Raw genomic sequence first — 14,423 nt, forward strand, 5'->3', positions numbered from 1 at the left:
TTAATAACACACCAGTCAAAACATGCATGGCTTGCCAGACTCGATTAAAAGGCAAAATTATCCTATAGGGCATCTAGACTCACTACAGCAGCCAATCATGGTGATGCATGCCTGGAATCCCAGTACTCTGGAGGCTGAGAGGGGAAGATGGTAAGTTCAAGGCCAGACTAGGCTATATAGCAAGACCCTGTCTCCAAAAAGAAAAAAAAATCATTATTATAAAGGACACATAAACTATATAAAGGATAGAAAAGGATCTGCTATGCTGGTGGGAAGGTCAGAGTTCAGGGTTATCCCAGACTCAGCCAGCTCCTGCCCCACCCAAGGCCATTTGAGACCCTGCCTCAAATCCACGGCTTTACCAGTGGATCCTCTTCCTTCCAGAAGGCACGTCAACATTAACGTCAGACAAAACAGGTTTTTGAGCAATGATATTACCATCAACAAAGGCTACTTACTAATGAAAAGAAGGCTAAAGATGTATAACCTCCAAAGAGTTCTTAGCCCCAACAATGGAAGCATGATGTTAAAGAAACACTGGTAAATCAGATTCTATCAAAGTGAAGAACAACTGCTCTGTGAAAGATATGAGTAACATAATAAAGAGAGGCCACAACTTGATGCACTTGCAGATAGCAAAGGACTTGAAGGACTGGGGACATAGCTCAGGTAGTAGAGTACTTGCCTTGCATGCATGAAGCTTGAGTTCAATCCCCAGTTCATGTGCACGAACACACACACACACACACACACAGAGAGAGAGAGAGAGAGAGAGAGAGAGAGAGAGAGAGAGAGAGAGAGAGAGAGAGAGAGAGCTCATGCTCTCAAAAACAAAAACTGAGAGACTTCCAAATGAACCAGAGTTAAACTAATAACCTGATCTGAAGACAGACCGGGGATTTGAAGTACTTCATTGAAGAAACAGGTTCAGAAAATAATGAGAAAATAGTGGATAGAGGAAGCCCACTGAAAGCTGCCCTTCCACAGCACTGCACACAGTGGCCACTGTGGACTGCCACTCTGGAGCACTGCACACAGTGGGCACTGTGGACTTCCACAGTACTGCACACAGTGGGCACTGTGGTCTGCCACATGGCATCACTGGCCACATACCTAGGGAGATGTGAAGGGCCCAGAAGTCTCTCATGCCCCAGTGGGACACAGTCTAAAGACACAGGCTACGTGGCCATGGAAAACTTGATCATGGCAAAGTGTGAGCACCTGAGCCTCTACCCACATGCTCCCAACAGCCCACTTGAGGTTAACTCAAGCTGAAGACCAGCCAAGTAACCAGCAAAGGAGGTGAGCATCCGTCAGGCTCCAAGGGTGAGTGGGGACACAGGCATATGGACACTACATTTATTTTCTTTTTCTTTGTTTTATATTTACAATGTTATTGATTATCATTGGGTAGGAGGGCAAGCAAGCCACAGCATTTATGTGGAGGTGAGACTACATCTTTTGGGAGTCTGTTCTCTCCTTCCACCATGCATCCCAGGATTCAGACTCAGGTGGTCAAGCTTGCACAGCGCTTTTACCCGCTGAGCCATTTTGCTGCCCCTGGACATTACATTTATTTTTTCCCTTTTGGTGCTGAGACCTGAACCCATGGCTTCACACATGCTAGACAAGCACAGTACCACTTAGATATGCTCCCAGCCCTAGCATTTCATTTCTTTTTCTTTTTTTGAAAAAAATATGGAACGCTTCACGAATTTGCGTGTCATCCTTGCGCAGGGGCCGTGCTAATCTTCTCTGTATCATTCCAATTTTAGTATATGTGCTGCCGAAGCGAGCACTTGTTTCTATTAAAAATTTTTTAAAGTTTATTATGTATACAGTGGTTTTTGTTTTTTTTGGTTTTTGGCCTGAAGAGGGCACCAGATCTCATTATGGATGGCTGTGAGCCAGCATGTGGTTGCTGGGAATTGAACTCAGAACCTCTGGAAGAGCAGCCAGTGCTCTTAACCTATGAGCCAAATCTCTAGCCCCAGCATTTTTTTTTTTTTTTTTTTTTTTTTTTTTTTTGGTTTTTCGAGACAGGGTTTCTCTGTGTAGATTTGTGCCTTTCCTGGAACTCACTCTGTGGCCCAGGCTGGCCTCGAACTCACAGAGATCCGCCTGCCTCTGCCTCCCCAGTGCTGGGATTAAAGGCGTGTGCCACCACCGTCCAGCAGCATTTCATTTCTAAGGCCAGTCTCAGCCTTGCTCAATCTGACCCTGGGCAGGAGAGGCTTGAGCCCAATTCCTCAGGACCCCAGAAGTCCATTTGTTCCCATAGTCTCTGCTTGGCTCAACCCTCCTCAAGCTACAAACAACTACAGCCAATGCTACAGCCCTTCTGTGCCCAAACCTTCCTCTCCCCTGCTGCCTGCCTATGCCACACCCACCTTCCCCTTCCCACTGCCTGGGATGGCCTTTGAGTTCCTGAGGATTGCACTGTTCTAACTATGGCTGCCATGCTTCTTAGGGGAGAGACCACAACTTTCTAGAAATTTCCTGCAGGATCTGTGGCCTCGGGGCTGTGGGTTCTGTGCATGTCTTTTTACCATGCTGCTGGCAGAGCCTACACATTGTCCTCAAACTCCACTGAGACACCTTAACCAGACCCCATGTAAGTACATACTACCTTCCTTACTCCCACGGCTAGTTCCAAGCACCTTCACCACCATCAGCTCTTAGGCTAAGTTTACCCATCTCTCCCGGCTGACTCTAGGTCCAGGACACTCTTGAGTACCTGCTGCCTAAGGCCTGGCCTCCATAGTCATGGCTCTGCCGCAAATGGTCTGGTAGCCTCCAGTAAATCTAGGCTGTTATTGCCCTGCTCTGAAATGCACCTGGCTTCAGGGGCCATCTGACTTGTGGGACAGCTGAGCCAGAAGCCTTCCTGTCAAAAGGTGGGTATCTCAGACTAGGGTTTGGCTCGGTTGGTCGAACAGTCACCAACATAAACAAAGCCTTGAATTTGATCCTCAGCACCTCATAAACCAAATATGTTGGCTCACACTAGTAATCTCAGCCCCTGGAAGTCGGAGGATGAAGGGGTAGAAGTTCAGGTTATCCTTAGCTACATAGAAAGTCAGCACCAGCCTGGGCTACATCAGACCAGAACTCAAGAGGAAAAAAGAAGAAGGTGGGTGCCAGCTGTAGCCACCCTCACCCCAGGCTAAGACCTATTGGTTCCCTAGGAGTCCAGGCCCACTTAGCACCCCTTTCTGATGCCACCCCTATTATCTGCAGTCCCTCCATTAGGGACAATACAAGACATCCATGAACAATAGGATTAAAGGGCCCCAGCCCTTTAGTGAGCTCTCCACCATTTCAAAACATAGTTCCACCCAACTCAGGCAGGACCTACCTCAGGTAGTCACTTTTCTGCCAAGGCTGGAGGCCAGGGCCCATATCCAGAAGGAGGGGCTGATCACAACCAAATCCCAGGCTAAGAGCCAAAGTCAAAGCAATTGGTGGAGTCTAGGCACTCTGCTAGGTAGAAACTGGGGAACAGTCACTGAAGGGGCTGTGGAGGTCACATACACCCTCTAGCTATGGACATAGCACAAGATTTGCTGGCTTCATTGTTACTTTCATCAGAATTGACTCCAGCAGCTCAGGGTAAATTCTACAAAAGCCAAAGAAGCAGGAGTTGGCTAGAGTAGGGGACCAGAGGCCAGGAATTAGACAGGACCTTGAACATTCTGTAGAGGTAGTATGGGAATAGCACAGCGTGGCTCCAGGTAGGGGTACCAGCCAGCAGGATCCTAGGGCAAGGGTTGAAGGCCCCTGGAGAAGGTTGACCAGGAATACTTTATCTCCTATGTACTCCCAAGGCAAGCAGGAGGCCAGGGCATCTGAGAGTTGGGGCTGGGGGGGGCACCACTGATACTTGGGGGCAGAGGGAGAGGGGGGCACAGCCTCTTATGGGACAGCTAATGAAGCTCAGGCCCCACTGAGTCTAAGTCTGACTGTCACCTACTACACACAGGACATGGCAGGCATGGCTCTCGCTCCAAGGCTTGAAGTCCCTCAGCTACTTGTGTCCAAGGTCATCAGTTCTCGCCCTCTCCCCAACAGCAGGTGCCCATGAGCCAGCCCTGAAGCTCACCGACCAGCAAGGTACAGAGAGCCCACCTTTAACCTTCAAGAAACATCAGGCTCACAGCTCCATACTTTATACCCAGTCCTTGGAAACTCAGATACAGCCTCCACCCAGAGTCCATACTGGTTGATCAGTCCTGGCTCACCCTCCTAGAGCATGGCTCAGCCACAGGGGAGAATTCCTACTTCGGGTGTGGACATCTTTCACAAACTCTCCCTAAATTTAGCCTTTTCATCTGATGGTGTATGACTACCAAGCCAAAGGGATTGAGAAAACACCAGCTCTTCCCCCAGAGACTGTCACACCTAACCCAGATGGGTCCAGAAGTCAGGGACAGGTGGTCTGGACGGGCTGACCAATATGTCAACTCCTGTACCTCTATGAAAGAAACAAAGCCAACCCAGGAGGGTTGCCTGTGGCGGGAGGGAGGACCCAAGCATAATGAAGGATGCTGGAAGCACTTGCCAGGGACAAGCCCTGGCAACCCCACACAGAGGCCTGTTTTTAATTGTGCATGATCCTGGGACACCTCTCTCTAGACCAGTGGTTCTTAATTTGTGGGTCATGACCCCTTCGGGGGTTGAATGGCCCTTTCAAGGGGTCACCTAAGACCATCAGAAAACACAGATATTTACAATACAATTCATAATAGCAGCAAAATTACAGTTATGAAGTAGCAATGAAAATAATTTTCTGGTTGGGGGTCACCACATGAGGAACCATATTAAAGAGTCTCAGCATTAGGAAGGTTGAGAACCACTGCTCTAGACACTGGGCTCTGTGACCAGAGCTGGCTTAGGCCACACTTCATAGCCAAGCCTAGGCCCTGGGAGGCCACTGTCCAGGGCTGCGCCACACTGATGGATGTGGAGGGCAAGGGTCTGAGCTGGACGTGAGAATGGACAATCACACACTTGTCCAGCTGCAGGATCTGCTTTCCTGGCCCGCCAGTGGGATCTGGGGCTTATCACTGTGATTGCCGAGGGAACAATGGCGCACACACACTTACCTTCCTGTCAGAGCTATCTCAGCCGTCAGAGCTGTTTGCTCAGTGCATTCGCTCTCCCAAGTCAAAGGACAAAAACACTATTGAGCCGTGATTTCCTGCCAATCAAGTGTGTTGCAGAAGGTGGGCCCCGAGGCCCTCCTGTGGCCCCTCCTCACCAGGATGGAGCCATTGACCCGGGAAAGGGCAATGCCACTCCCTAGAGCTACCTTCTTGCCACAGGTACACGCAGCCCAAAACAGCCCAGAAGATCCTGGAAGGCACAGCTCTGAGCCACTCATGCATGGTCATATGCACACACCCCTGCAGATTGTTAGACAAGCACATCCAGCCAGCCAAGCAGCCACAGGGCTCCTAACTACACTGAGTCATAAGCACCTTTTACGTGACTCCCCTGGGTCCGGGTCCACGAGTCCCTCCCGACCTGCCCAAACCCAGCTGCGAGGCTGCAGCCAGAGCTACACAAGCCCCATTGGTGTCACTTTGAGTGAAAATGTCACTCTATCCCTCAGTTTCTCACCTGAGTGGGTGCTGTTGAGTGTTAACAAACCACTAAGAGGGCCGGAGAGATGGCTCTGTGATTAGGGTCACAGCTCAACACTGCCTAGAACTTTAACTCCAGCTCCAATTTCAGCTCCGCTAGCTTCTGCTGGCACATACCTACATACGAATACCACATACACATAAATCAGAATATGGAAGCTAAAAAGGAGAGAAAACACTAAGAGAGCCTGGAGAAACAGCTCAGCCATTAAGAGCAGTTGCTGCCATTACTGGACTGATACCTCAGTGGTTAAGAGCACTGGTTGCTCTTCCAGAGGAAGAGCACATGGCAGCCCACAACCATATCTAACTCCAGTCCCAGAAAAGCTGATTCCCTCTTCTGGCCTCTGTAGGTACCAGTCACACATATGGTGCCAGACATACATGCAGGCAAAACACTCATACACATAAAAACAAATAAACCTTTTTTTAAAGAAAGGAACACCTGTTATTTTTATTCAGAATCCAGGTTTAGTTTCCAGTACCCACATAGCAGCCCGTAACTCAGGTTCCAACCCTCTTCTGGCCCCTGCAGGGACCTCCATTCACATGATGAACACATACACACTATGGTGCTCAAACTCGTGCCACACATAACACACACACTACACAAGACAAATAAATCTATTACATAAAAAGATGAGAGGAGGAAGGAAGGAAGGGAGGGAGGGAGGGAGGGAGGGAGGGAAGGAGGAAGGAAGGAAGGAAGGAAGGAAGGAAGGAAGGAAGGGAGGGAGGGAGGGAGGAAGGAAGGAAGGGAGGGAGGGAGGGAGGGAGAAAGGGAGGGAGGGAAGGGAGGGAGGGAGGGAGGGGAGGGAGGGAGGGAGGGAAGGGAGGGAGGGAGGGAAGGAGGAAGGAAGGAAGGGAGGGAGGGAGGGAGGGAGGGAGGGAGGGAGGGAGGGAGGGAAGGAGGAAGGAAGGGAGGGAGGGAAGGAGGGAGGGAAGGAGGAAGGAAGGGAGGGAGGGAGGGAGGGAGGGAGGGAGGGAGGGAAGGAAGAGAAAGAGCAATAATAGGCAACCCAGAAGCACACACAGCATTAGATGACCACTCCACCCACTGAGGCTGAACTCACAGAGTTTCTGTAAAGATCATGTTCTTTCTATGATTCAGTGGGGGGTTGTCTTTTTTGGGGGGGAGGTGCTAAGGTCAAACCTAGGGTCTCAAATACGCTAGACGCACACTGTATCACAGTGCCACACCCAAAGTCCAAAACATGCTGTTAAAGCTGAGATTTATTTACAGAAAACAAACAGTCCTGCTTTGTCACAGGATCTGCTGGATTTGCTGACCCAAGTGAGAACAGAATCTGAGAGCTCCCAGTGTAGAGATGAGGGACCAGAGGAGACAACCTGGGTCCAGGCTATGGGGCTTGGCTTAGCTTGGCTATGAGATACAGGCTCTTTTTGGGGACCCAGACTCAGGCAGGCCTGAGCTAACACCAAACCTGCAATGGACACAGCTAGGCGCTGGTCCTGAGTTCCTTCAGGGGTGCAAGCGGCACCACCCTAGGAGATCCGTGTGTCTCACCCCAGGTTCCCAGTGGGACTGGACAGACTCAATGGTTTGTTGGATCCCACCTCATATCCTGGCTTTGAGACAGTCTCAAGGAAGACCCTACCCTTTCCTCACCCCAACCTTATCCCTGATTCTTGCCCTCAGCCTGACCTTTGTCCTAACCCTAGCATTAGCCCTTTACGGGGCTGGCATGCACCCCACCTTTGGCCCCTGCCTCTCATATTCCCAGGAGCCCATCTTCCAAGTGGGTTTGGCCAGCTGTCTAAGGGTACCCACAGCTCACTCAACCCATGGAGATGCTGCAAAGGTAACTTCACCCACGGGGCAAGAGCACAGCACATAGCAAACAGTACCAGGGAACCCCCTGTACAGGCAGCAGGACCCCTCCCCAGGTGGTCTTTCTCATGGAGGGAAAACTCACAATAAATAGAGTAGACTCAGCAAATAAATGTCTCTGGTGGGGTACCAGGACCCAGGGTGGAAGCTGGATTACCTGGCAGGATCAGGAGGAGGCCCAGCCTCTCTGATATCCCCCTAGGCCAGCCCCATCCCAGGCACCCAGGTGTGTGACTGATGGTGTCCACAGTGATCTGGCAGTTAGGACGGGCTGTTGACAGGCCCCACCACGGCCTCCAGGACAGCCAGATGCGGGAGGTGCTTATGGGCCCCTAGAGTACATGTGTCATGCCCCCCACTAGGAGTAGAAAGATAATGGGGCCACAGCCACTGCAGAATTTTCCAAAGAAGTCTTGAGTCCTGATAAAGCAGAACCCCGTATCCTGTTTGGCCACCACTGTGCCCGGCAGGCGGTGGCAATCACAGGCCTGGAGTACGGGGTGCAAGTGGGTGCGGCAGGGGAAGGGCACACCACCCCTATATAAGCTTCGGAGAGCTAGACACTCGAGTCGCAGGGGGGCAGCAGCAGGACTGCCTACGCGCCCAGCAGTAGAAGACCAGGGCTGGTGGCCGCCTCTCTGCTCCAGGAGTGCCACCATGCTCAGGGGTCAGCAGCTGCTGCTGTTGCTGTTCTTCAGGGGACCATTAATCAATGCTGGTGAGTGGGCATCTGCCGGGCTATGCCCAGGGGGCCGAGTACCCAATGCCCTCCACAGGTCCCTGTGCATGGGAAAGTCCTCAGGTCGTCTCGCCTCATTGACTCTGCCTCAGACGGGCTGGCAGTGCGGACACTGATGAATAGGAGGAGGCAGAAGGAACCCAGCAACGACTCAAACCCGATTACCTCCCGTGAGCTGGGTATGGGGGCCAGGAAAGGAGCAAGCTCATTCATCTGAAATGGGGGACGGGGGTCCCTCTTGCGGAGTCTCAACAGTTTTGGTGACAGCAGAACAGAATGGTTAGCAACAGGGCAGACCTGGTACTCTTCCCCTCTCCCCCTTGGCTCTGGCCCTGAGAGGTCTTTGAGGAGCCTGAGGTATGTAGGGGCAGGGGCGTGTGTCACCCTAACAGAGTTGCTCCTTTGGTGCCGAAGCCAAAGTTCCTAGGCCGAGTCCAGGCTCCACTACTCCTGACCTCATTCACTAACAGGTCTCAACTTCCCCTTCTGTATATGTGGGGAGACACCTTGTGCCACCTCAGCCCACAGCTCTGTATGCCAATCACCAGCTGTCAGGCACCTCCCCTAGGGGGGCAGGCCATATAGAGCCCACCCTCAAAATACACCCAGCCTGGGGGTAAAGGTCCTAGGTGGGTCTCGGACTTGAAAAAATGTGATGCCCCCCCCCCACAGGCTGCCCTGCTCCTCTCTCCAGCAACAGCCTTCCCACTAAATAGGGCCAGATGTCCACACCAAAGGTGGCTCTGAACACCAAAAAGAATGCCTATAGGACACCTGGGACCCTGTCTTGCCTCTTACCCAGCATTCCTGGCAGGAAGAGGAGGTGGGGGGAATAACAGGAACCAGGTCCATGGGCCCACAGCCAGGAATAGGGGAATAAGCCACAGGAGGGCCTGATGGGAGAGACTCTGGAGAGCTGCCGCGTTGGGAGGCTGAAGGGACGGGGCTGCTCAGACAGCAGTCTTTGAATATCACCTCTGTGCAGCCTAGAGGGAGGGCAGGGGTGGGAGAGTATGAAGTCAGACAGGCCAGATGGGACTTGAGGCTGCAGAAGCTGGGGAGGGGACACTCGAGGCAGTGGGGTTAGCCCAGGACAGGTGAGGCCACCAAACAAGCTGAAGGAAGACCCTATGAACAAGAGTCCCCGTGGGCCATGGCCGAGGAATCAGTTAACAAAAGGTACAGATGGTCCCAGGAGAAGTGGCAGTCTCCTGAACTCCTTCAAAAGGGCCTTCAGTTAGAGGTCAGCTCAAAGAAAACCAGGGCAGCCAGTGAGGGAGAGGGCATCTTGCCCAAAGCTCTTGAGATGATGTGAGAGCTATCTGTCTTTGACATCTGTCACCCACTAATGGTGAAGTTGATTCTTGGCTGATCTGGCTGGTTAAGCAAGCATCCCCTTCCTCCCTCACTGTTCCATGTGAGACCCTCCTGAAGCTATGCTTGGTTCAGGAGGGTGCCTGTCCTCAATACAGGACTGTTGTTTGATGAAGGGTGTGCACATGAGCAGCTGTGGTCCCCAGCTAGAAACAACCACCCCAAACCCTTCAGGAGAGCTTGGGTGGAGAACTGCATCCCAAAGGATGCACTATGTGGTCCAGCTGGTCAGCAGGGTGGAAAGTGTGTCAGGTAAGGCACTGGCAGAGGGGTCAGGACATTACAGCCCATGGGAGCCCCAGAGAAACCCTCCCTCACACAGCCATCTGCGGCTGCCTGGCCCTGCCTGGAGGTCACCGTGACAATGATTACCACAGTCCAAGGGCCCACTATGGCTGTCTTGGAGGCTGCCAAGGAGGAAAAGGGGAAGAAAACCTAGTTCAGGATCCCAGATGGGGGAGTAGGCAGCTTCTGGGTAGTTTACTGAATAGACCCACGGGGAGACAGGACAGCCAGATCAGGGACACAACTGGGTGTGGCCTGGCAGAGGAGACAGCCAAAATCTGTCTCAGCCCTCTGTCCTCTCCTAGGTTGCCACCTCTCAGCACACCCCAGGCCCACCCTCTTGTATCCTTACCAAGAGTTTCATGGAGATGAGCCCTGTGCAGAGCAGTCCCCTCAGAGCCTATGCCTGCATTTAGATTCTCCGTCTGCTGAGCTCTGCAGTTTGGCTCAAGTGAGCGGTGAATGGGGAGTGATCCTGGCAGACAGGCATCGATGCCTATCCCAACATGGCACTTGTTCCCCAGGGATGTCCTGCTAGCTCTACTCCACTCCCTGCTGGCCTCCACAGGACAGTGTGTCCCTCCAGCATGCCCCAGAGTAGAAAGTGCCCTTGGCCCTGTCCCAATGTTCCTTACTTCCTTAGAGAGGCTGTCCTCCCAATACCAGAATGCACAGTAGCAGCTGTCTACACTTCCTTGCTTCATGTGCTCATCACTCCAGGTCACTTCTGCAGCATGTGTGTGCTGTATGAGTGGGTGCCACCTTCCCGGGACCTTGTGGGAACAAGCCCTGTGCTGTGGACCTGCAGCACCTGGCATGGTGACAGGCACCAAGCAGGAGCTTCCTGCAGCCAGGCTAAGCCAAAGATGGAATATACAAACCAGGAAGTAATGAGAGCAGGAGGGTGTTACAGCTGGGGAAAAATGAGCTGAGATGCCGGGGCTTGGACTGGACTCCACCCTGTGTCCTCCCTTAGAGCCTGCTACCTACTCAGTTAAGCATACTGCAGACAAGCTTGTGCTGTTCCAGGGCAGGGGACTGCTACAAATGATGGGCAAACGGGTGCTGTGAACTTGGGCAGTCTCGGGTAGAAGTGGACAAACCCACCAGGGATGACAGTAGGGTGGAACAAGTTGAGATAACAGTCACAACACTAACCATGGGTCCTGCCCATGCAGGTCTGGACACCACCTCCTTTGCCAGCCTAGGTCCCTGGAAGCAGGACTCTCCACAGACAGGTGAGAGCCAACAGCAATCACATCACTCACCAGAGTACCTGAGGCCCAATGGCCCAGAGGGCAAAAAGGAGGGGGCCACACCTCAACACACACACACACACACACACACGCACACGCACGCACGCACGCACATGCACACAAGCTTGCTTGACCACACCCATGTATAGCATGCAGGCCTTAGGGGTACTGTGGTTTGGGGTTTCCACAAGAAGCATCCAGCAATGAAAGTCACAGCTCAGGCTCCAGCCAAGAGTTCTCATCCAAGGCAATGTGACCTCCGTGCCTGGCCCTGGGGGATACTGAGTCATAGCTTCCTGCCTTACAGGTGCCTGGACTGCAGATGCCACAGATTCCAACACTGAGGATAACCTGCAATCCTGTAAGGCCTAGACAGAAGGCGGAGCCTGGGCCAGAGCTGGGTGGTCATGTGGGATTGCGGCTATGGTGGCCTCTGCAGGGTCCCTGCTTCTGGGCCTGGCTATCCCAGATATGCCCTGCCTAGTCATTGGACACAGGACTGGGAGTGTATCATTTTCTTTGCAGCCCCAGAAAAGGGCTGGTGCTCTACATGGGGAACTGGCCACTTTTCCACCTTTGACCACCATGAGTACGATTTCAAAGGGATGTGCAACTATGTCTTTACGGCTACATGTGGGGATGCCTCACCCACCTTTAGCATCCAGTTGCGGAGAGATAGGGATGGGAACATATCCCGGATCATCATAGAACTTGGGGCTTCTGTGGTCACTGTGAACAAGGCAATCATCTCTGTCAGGGACATCGGGTAAGCTATGGGGCAGGGTAACCAGGGTCAGGGGCAGAAGGGACAGTTGCTGACTTGTCTTACCCACAGGGTTGTTAGCCTGCCCTACACCAGCAATGGCCTCCAGATCACACCATACGGCCAGAGCGTGCAGCTGGTGGCCAAGCAGCTGGAGCTGGAGTTAGTTGTCATTTGGGGTCCAGATGCCCATCTTATGGTGAGAGCCATGAGCTGACAAACAGCGTTCAGGAAGGGCCCTTCTCAGAGTGAGTCCCAGGAGCCCAGACTGGCTGGACAGCACTGACTGCTGGCCAGCAACCCAAGAGGACCCGAGTTTAGATAGCAGCTCAGTTTTCCCATTTGAAAAGGAGGATCCAGCCTGGAAAGGAACCCCACAACCCACAAAGAGAAGGGTGGGGAGGTGGGAACACCTGAAACCTTGAAGCAAGAGTCCAAGGCTCTCCAGCCAGGGTAGGGAACCCCTATGCATTCCCACAGGGACCAACAATGCTACCCTGCAGGTCCTGGTAGAGAAGAAGTACATGGGCAAGCTGTGTGGACTGTGTGGGAACTTCGACGGGAAGACAGACAACGAATTTCTAAGCGAGGATGGTAAGCTAGGTTGGGGTTGGGTGGTCAAGCCCCAGGTCCCTCTGTAGTCTGTTCCCACATGCTGACCTCTGTCCTATGCCCCCAGGCAAACTTCTGGAACCTCACAAGTATGCCACACTCCAGAAGCTAGATGACCCCAATGAGATCTGTGCCCATGAGGCCATCCCCAGCCCTACCACCCTGGAGACCAGATACGTACGTGAGGTGGCCCAGAACCCAAGACCAGAATGTGGTTGACACAGGGGGGCTATGTAAGGGTCTCTGGGGCCAATGCTACCCAACTTCTAGCCTCCCAAGTCCTGGTATGTATGATACAAAATGTGGCCTCACCCATATGACTTTGAGCGGCTCTCTATTCAGGCCCATATCTGCAACCAGCTACTGACCCTGGTGTCCCCTGGGTGTGACGTGCCTAAGGAGCCACTGGTGCTGAGCTGCCAGGCAGACATGGCTGAGTGTGCCCAGCCAGGCCGGCAGAATTGCAGCTGCGCCACACTGTCTGAGTACTCCCGTCGATGTACCATGGCCGGCCAGCCTGTCCGCAACTGGAGGACCCCCGGACTCTGCCGTGAGTCCTAGGCAGGGCGAAAGGGAAAGCAGCTTCGGTTAGGGAAGGAGCCAAGCAAAAATGAAGCAGGAACTCAGGAAGGCAGGCAGGATCTTCTTACCAGACTCTATGCCTGCTGCCTGCAGCCGTGAGCCAGTGCCCGGGCAACCAGGTGTACCAGGAGTGTGGTGAGGTCTGCGTCAAGACTTGCTCCAACCCACAGCACAGCTGCTCCAGCTTCTGCACCTTCGGCTGCTTCTGCCCCCATGGTGAGGACATAGACCAGTACCCACTTTCCCTACAACTCACTCACACTGACCTAGCTTGGCCTAGACAGTCTTTATCTGAGTCCCAAATCCAGGCTTTATCTACCCACCCCAAAACTTTCAGTCAACCCAGGGCTCCATGTAGAGTGAGCAGTGGGGAAGAGGGATCTAAGAGTACTAAGGAGAGGTGGGCTTTGAGCCATCCAGGGCAACTGCCGAGGCTGGCAGGGATGAGGGAAGGAAGAGCACAGCCTGGGACTGAGTGAACAGCCAGCTGGGGAGGAGTCTCCACAGTGATAGGCTGCCTAAGGAACATCCATCCAACCTGAGCCCATGCCCTTAGGTACACTACTTGACGATATATCCAAAAACCAGTCCTGTGTGCCAGTCAGCCAGTGCCCCTGTATGCTCAATGGTGTGGTCTATGGCCCCGGGGAGGTCACAGGGACAGCCTGCCAAACCTGGTAAGTATAGAGAACAAGTTCTGCTGGCATGGAACCTGAGGATGGGTGCCATTTACCTTGGGCCTCACAATCCACTGGGGATTACCCCAACGCCCACCTGCAGCCAGTGCACCATGGGCCGCTGGACGTGCACGAAGCAGCCTTGTCCTGGCCACTGCTCCCTAGAAGGTGGCTCCTTTGTCACCACCTTCGATGCCAGACCCTACCGCTTCCACGGCACCTGCACCTACACTCTTCTCCAGGTAGGAGGAGCCTAGGGCTGGGGGAAGGGAAGTCTGTCCACTCACCTCCCCACTCACTCCCACTCACTCACCTCCCCAGAGCCCACTGCTTCCCAACGAAGGCACCCTCATGGCTGTGTATGACAAGTCAGGTTACTCACACTCAGAGACCTCCCTAGTGTCTATCATCTACCTGTCCAAGAAGGTAAGGCTATCTGCCCTGAATCAAGCACACGCTGTGGACAATCGCTGCAGACCCAGCAACTGGCTCCTGCTCCTCTTACTCCCTGCTCATACTCCTCTGTCCCTCCAGGACAAAATTGTCATCTCAGAGGATGAAGTGGTCACTAACAATGGGGATACCAAGTTGCTGCCATACAAGACACGTGAGTCCTTCTGGGGTTGGCACTGAGAATT

The 14,423-nt window shown here is 53.1% G+C and overlaps 1 protein-coding gene and 1 non-coding gene across 2 annotated transcripts in view; one reads left to right on the plus strand and one right to left on the minus strand.

Annotated features, from left to right (window-relative positions):
• Positions 1-1,692: 1,692 nt before the first annotated feature.
• Positions 1,693-1,799, minus strand: LOC128095707 (U6 spliceosomal RNA). Its single transcript, XR_008213319.1, has one exon. It is a non-coding gene; the product is annotated as a U6 spliceosomal RNA (small nuclear RNA).
• Positions 1,800-6,623: 4,824 nt separating this feature from the next.
• Muc6 (mucin 6, oligomeric mucus/gel-forming) overlaps positions 6,624-14,423 on the plus strand; it is a 30,790-nt gene continuing 22,990 nt past the window's right edge. Inside the window, exons 1-11 of the mRNA XM_052760118.1 lie at positions 6,624-8,215; positions 11,459-11,512; positions 11,677-11,917; positions 11,987-12,113; positions 12,418-12,508; positions 12,594-12,703; positions 12,869-13,076; positions 13,202-13,324; positions 13,665-13,785; positions 13,889-14,027; positions 14,107-14,392. Of these exons, the coding sequence (XP_052616078.1) occupies positions 8,155-8,215; positions 11,459-11,512; positions 11,677-11,917; positions 11,987-12,113; positions 12,418-12,508; positions 12,594-12,703; positions 12,869-13,076; positions 13,202-13,324; positions 13,665-13,785; positions 13,889-14,027; positions 14,107-14,392 (1,561 nt within the window). The 5' untranslated portion in view covers positions 6,624-8,154. The remainder of the gene's footprint in view (positions 8,216-11,458; positions 11,513-11,676; positions 11,918-11,986; positions 12,114-12,417; positions 12,509-12,593; positions 12,704-12,868; positions 13,077-13,201; positions 13,325-13,664; positions 13,786-13,888; positions 14,028-14,106; positions 14,393-14,423) is intronic.

The sequence above is a fragment of the Peromyscus californicus genome, unplaced genomic scaffold, assembly GCF_007827085.1.
Source record: "Peromyscus californicus insignis strain IS unplaced genomic scaffold, ASM782708v3 Scaffold_4__1_contigs__length_199733344, whole genome shotgun sequence".
In the NCBI taxonomy this organism is placed as follows: domain Eukaryota; kingdom Metazoa; phylum Chordata; class Mammalia; order Rodentia; family Cricetidae; genus Peromyscus; species Peromyscus californicus.